This window comes from Manis pentadactyla, chromosome 2, assembly GCF_030020395.1.
Source record: "Manis pentadactyla isolate mManPen7 chromosome 2, mManPen7.hap1, whole genome shotgun sequence".
Classification (NCBI taxonomy): Eukaryota; Metazoa; Chordata; class Mammalia; order Pholidota; family Manidae; genus Manis; species Manis pentadactyla.
Window position 1 is genome coordinate 113,431,206 of NC_080020.1, and position 22,172 is coordinate 113,453,377.

The 22,172-nt window shown below is 39.0% G+C and overlaps 1 protein-coding gene across 4 annotated transcripts in view; it reads right to left on the reverse strand.

Moving 5' to 3' along the window:
• Positions 1–618: 618 nt before the first annotated feature.
• IL7R (interleukin 7 receptor) overlaps positions 619–22,172 on the reverse strand; it is a 32,064-nt gene continuing 10,510 nt past the window's right edge. For all 4 annotated transcript variants that reach the window (XM_036892696.2, XM_036892683.2, XM_036892673.2 and 1 more), the window contains exons 3-8: positions 13,524–13,681; positions 8,830–8,987; positions 6,419–6,593; positions 5,406–5,499; positions 4,392–4,467; positions 619–3,999 (exon numbers count right to left, since the gene is read on the reverse strand). In XM_036892696.2, the coding sequence (XP_036748591.2) occupies positions 3,496–3,999; positions 4,392–4,467; positions 5,406–5,499; positions 6,419–6,593; positions 8,830–8,987; positions 13,524–13,681 (1,165 nt within the window). In that variant the 3' untranslated portion in view covers positions 619–3,495. The remainder of the gene's footprint in view (positions 4,000–4,391; positions 4,468–5,405; positions 5,500–6,418; positions 6,594–8,829; positions 8,988–13,523; positions 13,682–22,172) is intronic.

Sequence of the window (22,172 nt, forward strand, 5' to 3'; positions counted from 1 at the left end):
TGTGAAGCCCCCATGTCTGCTCTGCTGCTGAGTCTGCTCTGGGGCTGGTGGTGGAAGTGGGAGGCCAGATGCAGTTTCTGGAGGTGTCAATTGTAGTCATATGGGTGGCCTCCATGTTTGGTTCTTTTGCTGTCCCAGATTTTCTGTGAGACCTCTAATGGCCTTTAATAAGTCCCTTTTGTGCTCAAATGAGCCAAAATTAGTCTCTATTGAATGAAGTTAAGAATCCTAATGATTACTTCACCTTAAAGCAATGATGTAACATTGTAACTCTTTCTATGAGACTTTGTCCCCATGTAATTGTGAGCTGGGAACATCCCATCTCATTTCTGCAACCCCAGTGCCCAGCTCTGTGCAAGGTAATCCCAAGCAGATTCTTTCCAAATCATTGTTAATTCATGAATTTGCAAAGTAATTCCTAAACTGATGAAAAAGCTTCCTCTTAAAATGCAAACCCATAAAATGACAATTGACACCAGAATTTTTCCAGTGGCTGTGGAGAACTGTGTGGCCCATTCTACATATCCCTCTATCCATATCTCTCGGGGAAGACAAGCCACAGGCACAGAGTTCCATAGCAGTTAATTAAATATGAGATGGTAACACACATCAGATACATACATACTTAGCAGCTCTGCAAAAAGTTTGTAATGCACATGGAAAGTACGCTGTCAGGTCAGAGACCTTCACTGTAGTGAACATTGGATATTTTTCAGAATAACCCCAGAGAAAAACCACTGTGCTGGCAGAAATGCCATCTGATCTACATCTACCACATTCTCACCATTTTAAGTCTTACAGCCCCTCCAGACACGTCCTGAAAACACAAGTATGTACTCAGCTTTTCTGAAGTGAATTTCCATGGAATACCAGAATGAGAGAGGCGAAGTCTGGGAGAAAATCAATCAAATAAGCCAGGGTTCCCTAGACCTACAGATGGTTGTTTAATTGGCCAAATCAGCTACCTGTTTATCAGTCTTCTTTTCATTTCGTGCTCTCCAGAGCTAGCAGTTTATATCTCTGACTTGTACACTGTCTTTGACCAGTTTTTTTTTTCTTAATGAAATCCAAAAGGGAGTTGATCAGAACAAATTTGTAATCTTACTTGATACATTCTCCCTGAATATATAATCAAGCACTAGCAGCAGTTATGATTATAAGAGTATGTTACATGGATTTTAAATGCTCCTAGTAACAAACAGATAGTCATACACTAAATTCAAATGATAAGCTAAGCTAAACAACCCTGAAATGAACAATTTTAGAGCTTGAGGGACCTTGATCTTCCTCTAGATTTATCTACTCCTTTCTTGGAGAGATTGTCTACTTATTTCAGGGATACAAATTTACAGCCTCTAGTCCTGACTTAACATGTAAGAATGAGTAACTTAATGTGTCTTCTCTGTGTCCCCATTTGCCCTTAAGTTAAAGATAATAACAATGCATACCCCACTGGACACCTGTGAATCAGGCACAAGGCAGGTCGGAGGGGATTTAAGGTTTCCTGGGGTCACCTCCTCTTTGCGACTCGGCTCCTATTTCTTCTAAGGGTGAAGAACACATGCCCACCTGGACAAAATGTCTTCTGTTACACCTCAGGAAGATTCCGCTTTCCCTCCATGCAGATGAATTATCACTTTTGTGGCATTGTCCCTGACTGTCTGCAACAGGGCACTTTGAACATGTTCCCCATATAGCGTTTGGTGGTGTTACAATCATTTGTTTACAAAGCTGACACTTAGCGTTAGATTTTTCACTTTGTGAAGGCAGAGTCCCAAATTTATTTGTCTTTAGTTATTTGAACCCCTGCTATTTGACACATAGCAGACTTCCCATAAATACTTGTCAAAGATATGAAAGGCATAATGCTTATGGGAGTCCTTTGAAAACCACCAAGGCCCTAAGAAAATCTAAGAGATTATGGGATTATATTCATTACTGCTGATTCAGAGAAAAGGACTTGGAATGTACAACACTCACTTGAAAAATAAGATGGTCTGATTATCATTAGGCCTCTCAGCTAACAGAAAAGGCTGGCTGTTAGTCCAAAATTTAAAACTCCCTTCACAGACATCACAAAACAAAACCGATGAAAAAATTAAAAAATTAAAAACACTTAGCTCCTGGCCCTAAACAAAAGATGGCACAAAGAAATAAATGCAACAATGACAGACCCCAGATAAAACCTTAAACCTGTGTCCTTCCTTACCTCCTGTACCACTCCAGCTGCCTGTGTGGTTCTGCAGACACCCAGGGCTGGGGGACAGCTGCATCCCCCAGAGCTGAGACTGCTCAGTCACTGAGATAGTTACTGGGAATTCATCAGACCAGGAGATGCAAGAGGACCCATTTCAAATGTTAACACCATGTCTCCTCTGTATCTCCAAGGACATGCAGACGGCTGGCTCACTGCAGGCCCAGGCAGAGTAGCTCCTCCCTGAATTCCTGGGAACATTCATGGCTGTAGAACTCCAGACAGATGAAAATGAATCTGAGCTGGCAATGTTTACCCACATAGGAAGGTTTTTCTCTGGCTTATTGCTCAAATGCACTGTGTCCAGAGTGGGCAACAGTTCACTGATGGATGCAGCTGGGTGGCGGCAGCAAGAGGATCATCCTGTTGACAACTAACAATAGAAATTCTGGGCTTCTAGTTTATTCCCCCTTGAACACTTTTTTAGAAAAACAAAATGGAATGGGCTGTTTGGCTTTTTCTTGCCTTCTTAACCCTTAGTAGACATGGCTGGCCATGGTGCTTCCCACATTGTGAGACCATTCTCTCCCACATTCTTTCACACAGCGTTTGGTTTGGCTGACCACATGTGCCCATTTGCTGGTTGTCCCGGAGTGAGTATTTATAACTTCCCCTTTCACTTTCAAAAGTGACCCAGCTTGGACAATACATTATATAGTCACCCTGGTATTAGCGAGGTTGGCACTCGAGAATGGGACAGTCCCTAGTCAGGAGGAAGGCAAGGGCCTGGCAGACACTCCCGGCCGTCAGGTCTTGGTTCCACCCCTAGCTGACTGGGAAACGCGGACATGGTATTCAACCCCGTTTAGCCTCAGCATCATCCCATGAAGGGATCATGATGATAAGTGAACCCCTCCCCGGATTGCTGCAAGGAGGCGGGGAGGCCAGAGCCGTAGAGCAGCAGCGCGGCACCGAGACGCGGTGATCCTGACAGTGGGGCTGTCCTTCCTGCTCCCCACCTTCTTTCGGCCCTCCATCCTTTTCTCCACCCTTTCTTTCATTCTCTTCTGTTTTTTTTCTTTCTGAAATCATTGAATCACTTGGGCTGCCTGAAGCAGAGGGCTGCTGCCTCATGCCAGATGCCCTGAAGCAGGTAGGAGAGGGCACAGTGGTCAAAGCCATGTTTTGGAATCCTGTAGATTATATAGAGGAGTTACATCAATTTTGTTTTCTTTGTGCTGGAAGAGAAGCTCAGGCATCTTTGGTGGTTACAATGGTTCCAGTCCTGGGTTTAACACAATTCACTGGTTTTGGTAGAAGCTGGACATGGTGACGTATGCTTCTTCCTGACTTGATCCTGAGGGAGCGAGGATGGGCTGTCCCTGGGCAGCTGGAGTCCATGTCAGGACTCCTGATCGGAAAGGAAATGGAGGGGGCAGGGTGCTATTTGTAGTTCCAGGGCTAAGCAGCAGCCCCTGGTACACATGAGGCTCATTTTTGCCACCTTCCCTGAAGCCTGGGGACTTGGAGGAGGGGAGCACAGGGCCATCACACACACTGACATCCCCAGCCCGGCACTGGGGGATTGGATCTTGTCTAAAAGTTTTTGGGGTGATGACTGCATGTTCAGATGGCCAGCTAGGGTCCTGCACACTTCTTCCAAGCCTCTGCTTTTCAGACTCCTCTAGTTGTGGTGGAAAAGTGACATGAAGAAAGCCTTCTGCTTCATCTTTAGCTTGAATGCCATCTACCTTATGAATCTGGCAGTCCAAGAAACTTTCAGGATTAAAACTTACATTCAAATTCTGCACCAAAAAAGAGAGAAGGCATTAAGAGTACATCAAAGAGATGCACCACCAAATGTTCAGTTCAGGAAAAGATCTAAAGAAATTTCTGATGGGGCTTCACCAGGGAATGTCAGACAATTACCCACATGTTCCAGTTGACTCTGGCTTTGGAGGTACTGTGACATGTCAGGGTCAGTGACCATGGGCCATGTCCTCCAGCCCTGAGGAAGCACATATCTCATCTTGGTTTCCTGCCACTGGGGAGCTGCAGCTAGGATCTTATGAGGGACTTTAGTTACAGAATTTCACAAAAGGCCAAAGTTTGAGGTTCATCTGTCCCTTATCTTGCAATATCATTCTTGGCTACTAGGAATCTTCCAACATATAATAGATGCACCACAAGCACTCACCTTTTGTGGTTTCTTGCACAGTTGTTCCAGAGTCTTCTTATGATCAGGGAGACTGGGCCACACAATAGGTTTAATTCTAAAGGGAGAGGATATTGATAGATTAAATGAATGGTAGGGGGAGCAAGCACAATAGGTCTTTCCATCTATTCTGAGCCAGGAATCAAAAAAGCAAATTTTTAGTCGCGTCTTCCACAACTAGGTGGGTGACCTTAGACAAATGACTTGCTTTCTCTGAGCCTCAGTGTCATATTGACCCACAGAGGGGTTGGACCAGAGACTGTTGTCAGTGATCTACTCTGTGAGCAAGACATAACAATGATACAGCTCTGGGAAAGAGCCCTGGAGGAATGCAACAATGAGGCTTGGCAATGATGTAGCTGTGAAACTAAAATCTGATCACTCATCTACTCCCAAGTGAGGTGTTAGTCATCTTACTCCTTCTCTTTACTGGCAGTAACTCCTCTGCTCTGATTTTAGTGGAAATGAATAATATTTTCTAAGTTGCCCAGGGAAATTTCTTCAAGGTGGTGCTTTTCAAACTGGAGTACCATTGAATTATGTGGCCCTGGGCTGAGGGCATCATCCTAGAACATTAATAACTTGACTGGTAGATGTCTAAGACATCATTTTTGTGATTAAATAAACATGGCTCCATCATGGGCTAGAATGAAAAAGTTCCACGAATCTATGTGCTGAGAATCCAGATTTCATATACATTCTACATTTTCCATGGGTTCCTTCAGCTGCCCAGGCATTCTTACTCCTTTAGGAGAATAAGCTTGTGGGTTGGGTTTGTCCTATGTCCAGTTTATATATTTTCACCTCTTATGAAATTATCTGTGGAAATTCCCCAGTACCTGAGGGGAGGGAGGGATGTTGTGTGCTGTGATCCCTGAAATGCCTTATTTCCCTTTGTGATTTCTTCATCGATAGATGGAATTAGACCTCCAACTGTCTGGGATCCCATATAACCCAGTTATAAAATTGGGTTATTGATCAGTTAAAGAAATTCACCTTTTTTCCCATAACACGAAGGCCAAGGTGACCATCAGAACCACAGAGAAGAAACTCATAATGCTGATAATTAGTAAAACAGGATCCATCACCCCTGAAATGCAAAGACAGATCTTGGTTAGCAATCATTATCATGCATTCAGGGAGGATTTTAGGATGCTTGGAATTTATTCAGTAACTTGGGTTCGTTTATTATTTCTTTGAAGTTGCTCCTCAGTGCATAGGATGGTACACTAGCTTTATAGGGAATTTTGGCTTCATTAAGTGGCACTGATTTGGGTGGCCAGCTCCAGAATATCTGCCACTTGACATGTAAAAGTGACCTAGCTCTAAAGATAGCAGCACTAACCTGCCAGCTCCCACCAGGAGAAAGAGGCCGAGCATGGGGATGATGAGGTAGATGCTCTCTACTTGTAGTCTCTGACATTTCCAGCATGAGGATGGGAAGCTGGTGTGGCAGAACATTCCTCCTCATTACCCAGAGAGAAAGTGTATGTGGGGCACGTTAGTGCCACAGGGACCTGCCGGAGCCATGTTCTTTGACTATTCAGGGAAGTCCCACTTCCTAGAAACCCACTATATCTTCATTATTCTGGAAGAGGAAGTATGGGCAAGCCTACCAGCCTGCCCATCTGCCGTTACCAAAGGTCTTCCCTTAGGGGGGTCTCAGAGAGACCAGCCAGGGGGAATCCCAGTCTAAATTGGTAAACTAGAGGCAGTGGGTGGGGATTTCGTCCAGAATTATGAGCAGCTCCCAGAAGCACCCAGGACAGTAGAATCCAGACAGCCTACGTCAGCTGATGAGTGAATGACTAAGGCCCTACTCCCACTTCTTCCTTCTTCCTCATAGCAGGGGCAGAGGTGGGAGGTCATCTAGTGTAAGAATGCCCTCAGGGGAGTACTGACTTGTGGGTTCATGTCATTGCTCCAGCTTCTGCTCTCACTCACACTCTGCCATGCAGACACCATGGTGGTGGGGGCTGTGGGCACCAGGCTCTACAGTCGCTTCTTACCAGCGGGGCCTCGGGCCTGAAGCGGAGTTCTGAAGTGGAAACTCGGACTCCATTCGCTCCAGAAGCCTTCAAAATAGATGGGGTTAGGAATGGAGCGTACTTTAATCTCATACATGGCATCAGGTTGTAGCTTCCTCTGTAGGAGTGTCAGCTTTGTACTGGACAAATTCACATGCTGAAGGGTAAAGAGTGCCATTACATTTTAGGATGGAAAAACAGGTGTTGCCCAGATCCCCCAAATTGTTTTAAGTTGAGTGCCTTTAGTCAAGACCCTCTTTCTCTCTTTTTTTTAATTAAAATACCATTGATACACAGTCTTATGTTGTTTCAAGTATACAACACAGCAGTTCAATAGTTACCCATATTATTGAATCCTTACCCTCTCTGTGCGGTCACTACCTATCTGCGTAGTAAGATGTTCCAGAATCATTAACTGTATTCTCTGTGCTGTACTACTGGGTCAGGACCCTCTCTTGAGGTTCTCTCACATTTTGTTAGAAAAAGGAGCTCTGACATATAGAGGGGTCAGTAGCAGAATTGGGACAGAGCGTGTGAGCTCATAAACGATGCCGCAAGTGGTCAAGGACGGCAGAGGTACAATGGGTCTGAATTCAGGTGAGTTGGGCTCTCCCACTTGACAGGATATAAATCCCACCCAGGTTCTCCCTTCCTTTCCACATTTCAATCTCTTCTTTTACTTTGACCCCTCAGGTGAAAGGAAATGGTAAAGTTAATGAGCAAGAATAATTTCCCTGGAGAAAGATATCATTCTACATTGTGAATAGCAATATAGAGACAATAGTCTCTCCAACAATGTGCATTACCCTTAAGAAAAAAACAAGCACTCTATGAATTCGATGGGTAAAAAGTAACAATAGTTATTTCCACTTACAGTTATTTGATTATTAGTTTTCATATAATTATTGAATTTATATGTTATTTATTTTGTGAAACTTTTCCAAGTTTCTTGCTCATTTTTCTAGTGTTATATTTGTCCTTTTTAAAATGATTTATGAGTCTTCTTTATCTATTAAGGATATTAACCATCAATCAGTTGTATGTGTGATAATTTAATCCATTTTATTTCTAATTTCTTTCAATTTTCATTATGTGTGCTGACATTTATAAATCTTTATTTTTATGTATCAATCTTTTGATTTCTTATACTGCTTGATGCTTAAAATGTTCTTCTTCCCCTCAAGATTATATAAACATTTGCCTTTTTCACTTGTTTTAGAGTTTCACTTTTACATAATTTCCCTAAGTCATCTTTATTATTTTATATTTTTATTATATGGAGCAAGTTAGGCATTTAACTTAATTTTTTCCCAAGCAGTTAACTGGTTATCTGGTACCATTCATTCAAAATCCTTTCTTTCTCCACTATAGTTGCTTTTCCATGGGTGTAATTTTAAGATGAAGACTAGAAAAGCACAAGATCAAAGTAGCCATGTATTGTGTGTGTGTGTTTGTGTGTGTGTGTGTGTGTGTGTGTGTGGTGGGGGGACAGAAGGAGAAAGAAGGTGGCTTGGGGCAGGCATCACACCTACGTAAGTAGTATATGGCAGAGCAATGGACACAAAAAAGGCTGGTCCTGGCCTGAGAAAAGAACGCAGTTTGGATAACTGGGCATTTTTTTTCTCCTTGAGAAAGAGAAACCATTGTCTGTTTTTGTTTGTGGGATACAAAAAGGACAGAAGTTAAGCCAGTGGGTTAGAAGAACCTGAAAACCTGGGACTCTCTAATTTTCCCCTAACTCCTCCCCAAAACAGATGACAGGGTCGGCCAGACCATTCCAACTTCAGTGTCTCATGGGGTCTAAGTAACCCCTCAGATTATGAAGGGTGAAAATTAAATGCTTACTTCAGTGATTAGGAACTCAGGCTTAAAAAAAAAGAAAAAGAATAATCTGCCTGCTCTCTTCACATCAAGCTTCTCCCACAACTCCCCCAAACTAACCTGTGGCTGTAACCTGGCCATGTTCTTTGCCTAATCTGCCTGGGGGAGTTGTGGTGCTCTCAAATACAGGATCCCAAATAAAGAGGAGCTCAATCTATATGGTTAGTCCAGCAACCTAATTTAGAAACATTATAAAGACAATACATAGAGAAAGAAAAAACAAATCAAAGCTAGAATACGAATGGGCCAGAGAGGATCCAGGTTTTGTGAAGCCCAGAGCTTTTATATTTTGGGGGAGCTTCTTTCAGTAAAAGGTACATTTTGAAGTCAAAATTTCTAAGTGCCCTCTCCAGGTAAATGTACCTCTGAGACAATAAAATATGTAACATTAAGAAATTTCTACTTTGTAATTTTATATACTTATATATTTAAATATGTATATTTTATTTAACTATAGTTGCATGTACACCTTTATAAATTTCATAATGTATAAATGTAGTTGATCTACATACCATCCAGTCACTTTCATTTTTTTCCTGGCGGTAGGCTACCTCGTGCATCAATTCTTTCACATACTTCTTTTTCAAGTGTGATGTATTAAATGTCACTACAAAGTCATTTGCTCCTTCGCGGTAGACGACTCTTATGTCAAAAGGAGCCTCAGGTTTAACTGGAAAGGAAGAAGAAATGAGGTCAGACTGTAGAGCAGTCAAAGACATAATTATGTTTTTAAAGTTCATCTACTCTGACAATCACATTTCTTTTCTGGGTCAGTAACTGACTAAGAGCTCTCAACAAACCATTTGTCTCCCTGGTTCAAAGCCTGCCTTCATTTCCCAGCCTCCCTTGCAGTTGGGTGTGGCTTTGTGAGCGATGTGGGTGGAAGTGATGTGCACCACCTCCCGTCCTGTCCCAGAAACCCCACACTTGTAATTCCCTGTGTGTTCCCCTTCCACCACTTGCTGTCAGATGCTAAAAACAGTGGATCCATGGAATGGAGGACCCCAGAATATTGCTTGGAGGAGCACCATCCATAGGTTAGAAACACCTATTTTGGCTCTTATGTGAGCAAGAAATAAACTTACGGTGTTTGAGGTATCATTTATCTTAGGGTTTATTTTTTGCAGCAGCTAGTGCTACTTTTACAGTAAAACACATCACATTTCTCTTCACTTCTGGAATGCTAGAGAGCTTGTTACCTACTAGTACCAAAATAGGAATATTTAAACTTTGAGTCTACATTATTCCAACAAAATCAGGTTATAAACTGGGAGCCTTGCCACTCCTCTCAGCTACATAACAGTTGAAGGTCTACTTCCTGGTCCTAGCTTACAGCTTCCAGAAGCACCCCCAGTTTCTTTTGCATTAACTGTAAACTCTCCATATTTTTCCTTCTGCCTACCTGCCTCACAAAGTTGCTGTTAGCATCGCATGCACCATATATGAAATGCTGTTGGAGGGAAATAAGTATATTCCAAGCAAGAAAAAACCCTGAGAGAGGTACTGAATTCCTAGAATAGCGTATATGTTAGGCCAATCTGCCAACTGTTCACCTGCTTCTCTGTCTTGGCTTCTTAGCTGCTCTTTCACCAAAGCCTGGGAAGTTAGTTATCTAAGGATGGGACAGCCATTTTTTGCATAAGCTGATCTCAAAGATAGGGGAACGCATAGTTAAAGTCTAACCTAAATCTATTGTTATTGAGAAAGCATGTGCTCATCAAACTTTGATTCAGTAGAGTGAGCTGGATTCTAGACCATCTGAACTGGCTGCTAAAATCAACTTACCAACCCAGTGAAGTAAACTCCTGTGGTGGAATTTGGCCTATTTAGTTTAGTGTAGTCAAGTGCTCACAGTGGTGACTGTCTAAGCTTCTTCTGCATTGCCCAGAGGGACTGAAAAAGAGGAAGTGGCTTCTTCTTTAGCCTTGGATGTCTTGTAAAACAGGAAGCTTATTCTCTTTTACCCTTAAATGGCATTCTAAAGAGGGCAGACGCCCTAGAGGGTAGCAGGAGGAAAGCAGGTGGGTGTGGAAAAACAGACCAAAAGGGAATACTGTCAGCCCTTTCAGATTTGCTAGGCAGCTCCTACCCTTCATTCAGGGGGATAATTAGGATTCACATTCTCAACAAAACCTCTCACACTGAATTTCTTGCCCCATAACCATCTCCCAAGGACTCAATCATGGAGGACTTATGGGAAGAATAGAGTAATATTCACTGTATACCTGTTAAGCTTCGAGTGTTTACTTGTGCCAAGTGTTTACTTACACCAATTTCTATCAACAATCACTTAGCACAACTACACTGATGAGGAAACTGAGTCTCAGAGGTTAGTTAAATTTAAGTTCAGTCCTCTGTAAACAGGTTTAATAGGACTTAAATCGAATTCTGTCGGCTTCTGAGGTGCTCTATTTAGCTTTTGCTCCTGTACTCTGGTACCTCACAGGTGCCCTCCAGATAAGTCTGCTGCTTGCCCAAGTGGCATCTTTGAGAAGATTAGGAAAAAGTGCTCATTTCACAAGCAACATTTTTAAAAGTGAATGTATTCTTACATGATATGAACAATTATATAGATTAAACCTGCCAAGAAAAGTGGGAAGTCAGGAAGCTGCCCCTCCAGCCTGAGTGGGAGGTGACACTTAAAGAAGGGGAAGTGAGTGAGTGAGGGGTCAGGTAGTTGCAGAGGACCTCTAACTCTGGGGTTCAGCCTGAACATCTAGTTTAAATTGAAATAAATGACAGTTCTATTAATGAAATGTCCATTAGGAATCAGAAGATGCTCCTATGAGACATGCCTCCACCACCTCTCATTCTGCTTGCCCAGAAGTGCTTTCTAAGGGACTCATACTACCCCTTTCACAGGGGCCCGTACTATCAACTGTGAAAACACCCTGTCTTTTACCCCTTGCCCTTTAGATGAGGCATGTTAGGTTTGCAGTCTGTTGGGGGTACAGAAAGTGGACCTCAAGAATACCTCCAAGGGCCCGTGAGATCTGGGAAGGCAGATGGGCAGGGTGCCACCTGGAACCTATGGGTGTGTAAATGAGCATGAAAGCATGAAAGCCCTGTGTACTGACATGGGTTTCTGTAAGAAGGAGCTCTTCCCTGACATTCCACTACCTTGTCAGATCCAGTACATTGTCAAATCTCTTCCCTCTCCGCCTGTTCACAGAGAAGTGAATATATATTTGCAATGTATATGGTGAACATTTAGATAGGATGTTCTTGTACAGTGTACAAACTATATATACGTATATACAAATGGTGTACAAACTGTATGTACTTATAGTGCATCCAGCTATAAGAGTCTACTCTCCAAATGAAAAAAACCCAGCTTGTCTGTGTTCCATAACCAGAGATACCCTGCTGCTGTAATTCCTGCCTCAGCACACACACACTGGTCATGGCCTTTGTGGCTCTATGGTCAACATGAGCCACCATTCACTTAGTGTCTCTTTTCCACTATTTCTGTGTTTTTACTAGATAGTTGTTTACACATGGAGTTTCTGCTTTTACTCTTTGCTTTAGCATCCTTAGTGAAACAAAACTGAGACTAGACTGAGTTTCTCACCTCCTTGTCTCTAATGAGTATTGATCTCTTACCTTGAATTTTATTTTTGGGGGTGAAGAGGGTGATGAGAATAAGGAGAGAGAAAGAACCATATATTTTAAAACCACCAAAAGAATGTATGTCTTCAATCACTTTGAACAATTTTTCATATATATAGTACTACTTGTATATCTCCACAGGTAGAATAAATACAAGTAGATAGTATTTTATTGTACTGATATACCATAATCAGTTTAGACATTCTCCTATAACAGGGTTTCCCTGAGGTTTTGAAAGAACATAATTCCCCTCAGGGTCATAAATCTGTAACTAATGGAAAAGAAAATATTTTGTGTCTATTTTCTCAATCTTTCTGATTATTTTGATTTACTTGACTTAACCAAATGGTGAATTGGTAATTAACATTGACCTATAATCAGATAATTGAGTGGATTTACTGACTGATATTATAATGCACATGGATATTACATAGAACCAAAGGAAATATGCAGATGAGTTTAACAATTCAAATTATAATTTTGTTTGAAGTCTAATTATTATAATTTTCTTGACAAAGTATAATATATATATTCTAGGCCAGATCAGATTCAGTTATGCATCATTCCTCAATAATATGTCCCTTAGGAAGGTGCAATGGTAATTCCATGTGTCAACTTGGCTAGGCTATGGTATCTAGTTGTTTGGTCAAACACTAGTCTAAAGGTATTTATTTTAAGATATGACTAGACTAACATTCAAATGAGTAGACTGAGTGAAACAGATTATTCTCTGTAATATGGTAGACCTCATCCAACCACATTTAGGCCTTAAAAGTAAAGACTGAGATTCCTTGAAGAAGCAGTTCTGTCTCAAGGTTACAACAGAAACCTTGCTTGAGTTTCCAGACCTCCTGGCCTACCCTGTGAAATTGGTACTCAAGACTGCAACATCTTCTCTTACTTGAATTCCTAACCTTCTGGTTTCTACCCTACAGGTTTCAGACTTTCCAGCCTTCACAATCATGTGAACCAATTCCTTAAAATAAATCTCTTTCATACAGATAGATGATAGCTAGATAGATATAGATATAGGATGTAGATATAGAAATAGGTATATCTATTATCTAGATATAACTATACAGATATAGAAATAGATACCTATACCTATTTCCTATATCTGTATCATCTCCCACTGTTTCTGTTTCCTCTGGAGAACTCTGACTACTATAGAAGGCATATTTACTTTTTAAAATAACTTGGTAAGCTAGCTAAGCACCCTCAGAATATTGTAGATATATGGGGAGAAGACTACAAGGAATTCAGGAGAAGGTAAGGTGAGAAAGGACAGGACATATATAGTTCGATGACAGAGGCCTAGCTCCAGTTAGATATTTCATACGGACTGACTCTTCTTGTAGTCTGTAGGTACTAATCACCACCTTTCACAGTTGAGTTTGAAGACTTTCACAATAAGAATTAGCAGCATGAGCTTCAAAACTTTAATTTCTTTAAAAAATTCCTTTCATTAAAGAATTTGCTATTCTATATTACAAAGAGTTTTCATGTTTATTTACTTTGAACATACAAAGAGTACAGACACACTCAATGTCTTCAGATATCCCCAATGGCAACTATATCCCCATATACAATTTCTTACCTATCTTGACTATGTTAACTTTTCTGCAATTTATGTTCTTTCCTTTAAACTTCACACATATATTGCTGTCTCCAATCAGTTCAAATATCTTTGTCTTGATGAAGTATACCTCTTGCAGTTTACTAAAATTCAGGCAGTCTATGTCCAAAAGGGAATCACTATGAAACAAAAAGGGAATCTGTCTTAATTCAAGCAGGAGTTTCTGGATACAATGGAATATACAATGGAATAGTGCATATACGTTTTGGTTTTGTGACTTCAACTCTGTCCATAAATATGGGAGTGAGTAGGTACATGTTCAAGAGAGAGAAAGAGAGAAACCATTAAAATAATGGGGCTCCTTGCTGCTATTACATTCAGTTCAGCGATGATTTGCTTGGGCATTAGATGCAATCAAACCTGAAATTGTCAAAACACATTCATGAAAAAGTGGAAAATTCCTGTTTTTAAATAATTAATCATTGAAAAACAAATACATTGCTTAGGTGAGAAAGTAATTGCTTTTTTAACGTCTAGCAGGTACAAATTGAATAAATAAAGCCTGTAAAGAGACACTGATCAAAAAGGTTAAGGGAAATAATAAAATAATCTAAAAGATTATATATATAAAGTCATATATAGTTGATGGCTACTTTAGGGATTTCATAGGTAATTTTGACTTTGCTTTACTTTTACCTCATCAACAGACTTTAAAATCACCCCTTCTCGCCATGCAATAGCCAAACATGCAGTAACAATGTTCTAGGAATTGAATTTTGTCAGTTCTGTAACTTTTTCTTCCCAACTAAGATTAGGCTTTCAGGAAATTGAGTAAGAGAGAATGTTGCCTACTTACTGGGTAACTAACATAAAAATCTCCAAGTTATACTCTTTTTTATAAAAAATACAAGTTTTATTCCAGTAATGGCAGAATAACTTATATCACATTAAGTTTTCAATATTCAATTATTAAATACTTCAGACAAGATATTGTTGAAAATCCTATTTAAAAGCATTGGAAAGGAACCAAAAGCAGGCAGAAGGTAAGGGGAACTTCATTCTTTAAAAAAGAATGAATGAGATCCTTGTCTCATTGTTACTGTTTTGTCTGATGGCATGCCTCAGATCACATCATGGGTAGGCATCTAGAATCTAACAGAAATCCCATTTTATTTTCTTGAGAAGTTAGAGACAGAATTTTGGACTGCCTGAGTGGCTGAGTATTTTAAGGGGGGAAAACCTAAAAATAAGGAAGCTAGAGATGGAAGACCCAAATCCTACATAAAGTCTTCTCATATCATTATTTGTCCCCTTAATTGTGCAGTTTTGGAAGAGACACCAAGGAAACCATTGGATGGCAATAGCTAGAAGGCTCTAGAAAGAACTAGGCAGAGATTTTAGGTGCTGCCTCCAAAGAAGAGAGAATTTGAAGATTAACCCAGCCCATTTAACTGATATACAGAGCTAAAATTAACACTGTTAATGGAAGTTAACATAATCCACAAAACCTATTATCAATAGTGTCTTTTCTACCTTCAAAAAGTACTACAGTGACATGAAAAATGAAAATGTGACCCCTCATCAAGACAAAAAGCAGTTAATAGAAACTGACCTTAGGGTGACCCATATGCTGAAATTAGTAGAAAAGGACTTTAAAGCAGCTTCTGTAAATATGTTCAAGGGCTAAACAAAGAATTTAGTCAAAATTATTGAACCAATTTGCAACCTTAGTGGAGAAATGGCAACTATAAAAGAGAACAAAATGAAAATACTAAAACAGACAAGTAAATCTAAAATTTTTTAAAATGTACTGAGTGTATTGGTTGGGCTTAATAGCAGATTGAAGATGGCAGAAGGAAGGGTCAGTGAACATGAAAATAGATCAATAGAAATTATATAGTCTGAAAAAATAGAAAGTCTCATTGACCTGTGGGACAATATCAAGGGAATAAATATGTAATCCTAGAACAAGAAGAGGGAAGGAATTTGGCTAAAAAAATACTGAAAAAAATAATGGCTCCAAATTTCCCAATTAAAGTAATAATATTTATTTTAAAGTTTAAGAAACTCAGCAGATACAAGCAGGACAAATCCAAATAAACCACACTTAAGCACATCATAACCAAATGGCTGAAAAATAAAGGCAAATAGAAAAATCTTGAAAGCGTTAGAGAAAAATGTCACTTCTCCTTACATTAACAGAATAAAAGACATAAATAATCTGATCATCTCAAGTGATGAAGATAAAACATACTACAAAATTCAATATTTGCTTATGATACAAACTCTCAGCAGACAATAGAGGACAGGTTCTCACCTGATAAGTGGCATTTACCAAAGGTCTATAGTTAATATCATACATAATGTGGATATATTTCCCCTAAGACAAGGCCAAGTAAAGAATAGTCACTTACACCATTTTTATTCAACTGTGTACTGGAGGTTCTACCAGGGCATAAAGCAACAGAAACAGAAGTCACCATTGAGAAAGGAATAAAAAAGATTTCATTTGCAGATAACATATTTGTTCATATGGAAAATTACAAAGATTCTTCATTGCAATTACAGGAACTAATAAAGTGAATTCGTCAAGGCCATTGTACAAAAGTCAATTATATTTCTATAAGCTAGTATCAAGCAATTAGAAAATAAATTTTGAAAATAACAGCTCCATTTATGATAGCAATAAATACATAAAATGCTTAGAGATAAAATTAACGATAGATGTCCAAGGCCTTTGCAATGTAAATTATGAAACATTCCTGAGAGTATTAAAGGAGAGCTAAATAAGTGGAGAGCTACATTCATAGATTAGCAAATTCAGTAGTGGAAAGATGGAAATTTTCCCCAAATTGGTATATATAATATTAATCAAAATCTCAGCAGGAGTTTTAGAATATTGACAAGCTGATTCTAAAATTTACATGGAAAAATAAAACTTAGAACAGCCAAAACAACATTGAAAAAGTAGGACAAATATGAGGATTCAGAACACTTCGTTTCAAACTTACTATGATATGTATGGTAATCAGGACAGTTTAACACTGGCATAAAGAGATGAATTGATCAAATGGAAAGTAGAGAACACAGAAATAGACTCATACATATAAGGTCAATTTATTCTAAATACAAGCACCCAATCAATTCAATAGGAAATAGGAAATCTTTTCAGCAAATTATCCTAGTACAACTGAACAAATGTATGGAAAATATGAACCTCAGGATCATGTGAAATTAATTAACTATCAATTATAAACCTAAATATAACAGCTAAAACTATAAAATATTTGGAAGACAACATAAGAAATTATCTTCCTGACTTTGGGAGTAGACAAAGATAGTATTGACCCAAAAAACACTAAAAGTAAAAAAGAAAAAAAGATACATTGGACTTCATCAAAATGAAAATCTCCTCCTTATTAAAATTAGCCATTAAGGAAATGAATGACAAGTTAGTCTGGCAAAAAATAGTTATAATACATGTATCTGACAAAGGAATTGTATCTAGAACATATAAAGATAATCAATAATAAAAGGACATTGATAATAAAAGGACAAAGAACTAAATGAAAAAGACAAAAGGCTTTAACAGATACTTGCCCAAAGAAGATACACAAATGTACAAAAAGTACAGGCGAAGATGGTCAGGCAACATTATCTATTAACTGAGAAATGTAAATAAAAATCATGAGATACTATTTTAAGGCAAAAGTTGGAAATAAGTAAGAGTAAGCAGGGTGTAATTTCATTTATAAGACCTATTGGAAACTGGCAAAAGCCAAGGGTGATAGAATTTAGAACTGTAATTGCTCCTTGGGGGTGAGGAGTGATTGGAAGGGTACCTGATGCCCCAGGTGAGAGAAATTCCACCTTCTTGGGTGAAAGCAATGCTCCATGTCTTGACTGGGGTAATAGCTACCTGTCAAATTATGCTCCTCAAACTCGCTTAAGATCCATATATTTTACCACAGGAAAATTTTACCCCCAAAATAAACTGACATTTTAAAAGAATGTAAACAAATTAAATTAATGAACCACATAAAAACTGAAGAAGTAGTATGTATTATCATTGTAAAAATAATTAAATAATGCATGATAAAAGTAAAATTGTTTGTGTGTTCTTCCTTCCTTAAACTTCAATTTAATTTCCCTTTACTGTGATAGCTGTGGTTGCCAGTTTATTTTTCCTACATGCTCTTTAAACTCAGCCAAGTGGTCCCAAAAAGAGGTATAATTGTGTCAAATTGAAAGTGGGGATTATGGTAGGAAAAAGTACCACTATATAAGTCTGCTTACATGAAAAGAATTCTTCTCATTGATCAGATATTTTTTTAAAAATCACAAGGAGTATGTTCTAGAAAGGTTCTTTACTACCTACAAACCCAGAATGTGTGTTGGTTTTCTTTGGTGAATTGATGTGTGTAGACTTTTCTTTTAAGGGTGCCCTTTCTATGATTATTTCTGGAGTCTGAACAGAAAGAATGGGTCTGTATGGCTTGAGGTCAGATGGGAACAGGGTTAAAATCTGTGGAATTTAGGAATGCCACAGAGGAATACCTCAACTTTGGGAGCAGAATCTCTCAGCTTTGGGCTGCTGTGGTCTTTGAGTGACTGGCTAAGCTCCTGAGGTCACAAAAACAGAGACTGGTGAAGAAATTTTAAAGTTATTAATTGGCTAAATATATTTGTTATTTGTGGGACATTCCTTAAAGTTGTCCTCTCTTGCTCCCAAACAGGTTTTTGTTAACTGCTCTCTTTTAGGATATTCAGTTCTTCTGGCTGTGTGTGTGTGTATGTGTGTGTGTGTGTGTTGGAGTTTCTAGAGGGTGTGTCCCTTGTTGGGTGAGATGGGTTTTCCCACTTGGAGTAGAGCAAATTTTTAAGGTAAGCCAGATGGATATTAGGGAACAAACTTGGGAGGAGTGTCAGCTGGAAAGTTCTGAAGATGGCAACATTGTTATGATTTGATGAATAAAATAGAGGGAAAGAACTGGGGTGGGATCCCATTTCTGAATTTTAGATAAACATATGAGGTAGAGAAATTAGAAGGATAATGGCTTTTAGTTCAGTCACTGAGTTGAGAATATATTTGTAAATAAAGAATGTATAAAATATTCAATTATAGATCTTTAACCTGTATCAAGTTCTTGGTACTGTTGAAAGTTTAGGAAGAATCTAAAATGGTATGCTCAGTTCATTTCCACTTTTTGGGAAATCAGATTAATGAGCACAATAAAGGATTACCATATGGCTGTCTTGTGAGCCTGGGCATCCTTTTAAGGACTCTGAACTCCAGCAGCTGCCCTATATAGAAGAGAAGCCATGCCAGGAGACTAAGGTAAATCTGTGGCCTAGGATAGAGGGTCTTGCTTCATGCTACTGACCCTGGCTTCAGGTGAAAGGAAGAAATTCAGTGTCATCCCAAATTAGTAGTTCAACTCAGTTCAATCCAATTCATTTCAATTCACTTAATTAACTTAGAATATACCTGGTTGCTAACTATGTACCTCTAGGGTTAGGAATGTTCTAGGAAGAACTACATTGTTCAACCCAATACACAGTACCCCACAAGTAGTTACTGAACCCTTGGGGGTGACTGTGGTACCCCCAAGAATGTGGAAATAAAAGAAATATGACTGCCTTCTGAGAGCTGAGTATGAAAAATATGGCTAGTCTGAATTGAGGTGTACTCCAATTGTGAAATAGACACCAGATTTTGAAGACTCAGAATGCAAACAAAGAACGTAAAATATCTCAGTATTTTTGTTCATATTGATGGTAGTTGACATGATAATATTTTGGATACATTAGGTTAAGTAAAATCTGTTACTAAAATTAATTTCACCTATTTTTTTTTATTTTTAAAAATGTGGTTCCTAGAAAAGTTAAAATTACATATATGGCTCACATTTGTGGATCATACTGTATTTCTGTTGGGTAGAGCTATTTAGAGTATTTTGTGGGTGGAGAATAAAGAATGGCAAGTATCCAATATTAAAATCAAATGCAGAGACCACAACTGAAAATTCCCTGAGCCAACAGAACCAGGTAGTCAACACAAGCAAAGCTTATTTTAGCTCACTGTGCAAGACAAGCGAGATTATCCTAACAGGGTCACTTCTTGCTTATGCCCCTGAAAATCAAAAGTGAAACTGTGCAGTTTCCCCAAATTGATATGAGGTAACTACTAAGCAATTTCCTTTCATTTACAAAATTAAATATTGAAGCCAAACACCATAAAGAATGAACACTCACTGTCTTCACCCCATATAATGTTTTATATCATTACACCCCTGGGCCTCATTCCACGCTCTTGTTCGAGTGCTCCTGGTTTGCAAATTATCTTTTCGGTGTGTGCACAATGAACTTTTACTAATTACCGCTTCAGTGATTTGTTGGCTTTACTTCTGAGTTTTTATGAACTTTTGACACAAAGTAGTACAATAGGCCAACAGATTTGGCCCTGTAAGGTCTTTCCAGGGGACATCAACCCTAAGCCACTCACACAAATCCCTTTGTTCTGAAAAGAGAGAGAGAGCGTTGGGTACCATAGCATCTGATTCTTTACCCCGTCTCCACCCTCCTAAATCTCCTGCAATCTTGTATAATTTAGTGTGATAAATACATTTTCTCTTGTTGGTATAAACAGATATTTATGTGGAAATATTAAACACAAACTATACCTTTTATGCCTCATTTGGCTCTGAAAGATAGAATCTATCTCAGAAGTATTGAACAACTTTAAAAGTAGTATGGTTTATTGTAGAAACGACTAGAGTGACAACACTTGACATATTGCTAGTTAAGTCTAGAATATGAGTAGATTTGATAGATTTGTGACATTGGTAGTAATTGATGTAAACAAAAAAATGACAAATTTGAAGTGGTATCTGTAGGTGGTACATGGGACTGACTGTAGTACCCCCAAGAATGTGGAAATAAAGGAAATACAATTGCCTTCTGAGAGGTATGAAAATTACCCAAACACCTCAAAGGCAGGGTCCCAAATTCAACTGGTTTACAAAGGTAATAAAAATCAGAAAAGTGGGTCTAACTTCAGGACTGAGACTTAATCCCCCTACTACAGGACAGAATCCAGCTACTTTGTGCCATAAGGGCCCATATTATCAAATCTGATTTTTAAAGAGATACCTAGATTTTTAAATGTTAGCAACAAATTTATAAAAATTAACCACTTTGAGATCTGAACTCTTATAGTCTTAAAATCAACAAATAAATTACCTTTGTTTTGCTTCTATATTTACTGAACACCCTTTTGATCACATTTTTAATGAAAATCAGACTACACTGAAATAATTAAGTACCGTTTACAGGCACTGACCCTATGCCAGACACTAATCCTTCTCCCTTGATACAAGGCAGCTGTTATAATCAGAGATCTTCAAAAACTCCTTGGTCAGAGCTGCTTAAGTGTTGCTATTGGGATTCCAATCTAGGTGCGGGTTTCCAGGGCCTCTGCTGTGTAACTCCAGGTACCTGGGGCTGGATAGAGTTCTGGTGAATTAAAAACTTCCAGGTCCCCCAGTAAGAGTGGATTTATATTGACATCCAACACACAGGCCCTCTCTGTCCTTCCTCCCCGCAAACACTAACTCCTGTAGAATCCTAAGCCAGTATGAATGTTTGGGTGTCTATGGTAGCTGTATCTGTCCATGTGAAGTAGTCAGTTGGCATGTTGATAACAAACTCTGGGATTTTGGCTAATCAAGTCCATCTCTGAGCGATGGATCTGCTCATTGAACACTAAAGTAAGCAAGTTTTTAAGCTTGGGATTCTGGTGGCCAGATCAGGCAGGTGTAAATTCATCTAGGAAAATACCCCCATAAGCCCTCTGGGAAGCAGCATCTGGTTTCTATTAATAATCATACCTGTGTAATGACTTCAGCAGAATGTATAGTGCTGTCTGGGCCCACATTATCCAATCTGATTTTTCAGTGATTTCCAATTCTTCACAAATTTATATTAACAGAAAATAAGAGGTCCAATAAAGCTAGCTTCATTGTGTAAAAGAAACCCAATCTAACCAGCAAGTAATGACACTCCTTTTAAGTGGATTTAATTTGGGATACATTGCCTACTCTGAAACTAGCTGTTGCATGAATCTCCCTCAATGTGTAGATAGCTTTAACTTTTCTCCAGAAGTGCTTTAACCTACTAAGGAGTTCATATGTAATGTTTCACTCTGAAAATATGTCTTAAAACAATCCCTATCCAACTGAAATATCTAAATCTAATTGGAAAATCCAAATGGAGGCTATAGAAAGATTAAAATATGACAAGAAAAATCAAGAGACTTGTTGCAGGAAGAGAGTGTATTTGTTCAAGTGGTCAAGGAAGTGGTGTGAGTGAAAGTGGAAAGGTCTGTGCTTCCCCAAGAAACCACTTAACACTGCAGTCCCCCCAGTAGCTGGGTGGAGAGCCCAAAGTCAGAATGTGTTGGAGAGGGTTTTGCCCATAAAATGAGTGCATCGTTGGAATGAGTGCTTTGGCTATTTCAGTGTAGTCCAGTTGCCCCATAGACTCCAGACATTGTAGGCTCTTGTTCTCTCAACACACTACATTCCTGGAAAGTGTGTTATAGAAGTGAACTGACAGAGGCAGACTGAGAACATGGTAGACTTCAAGTCCAAGGCCACATTTATCCAATGA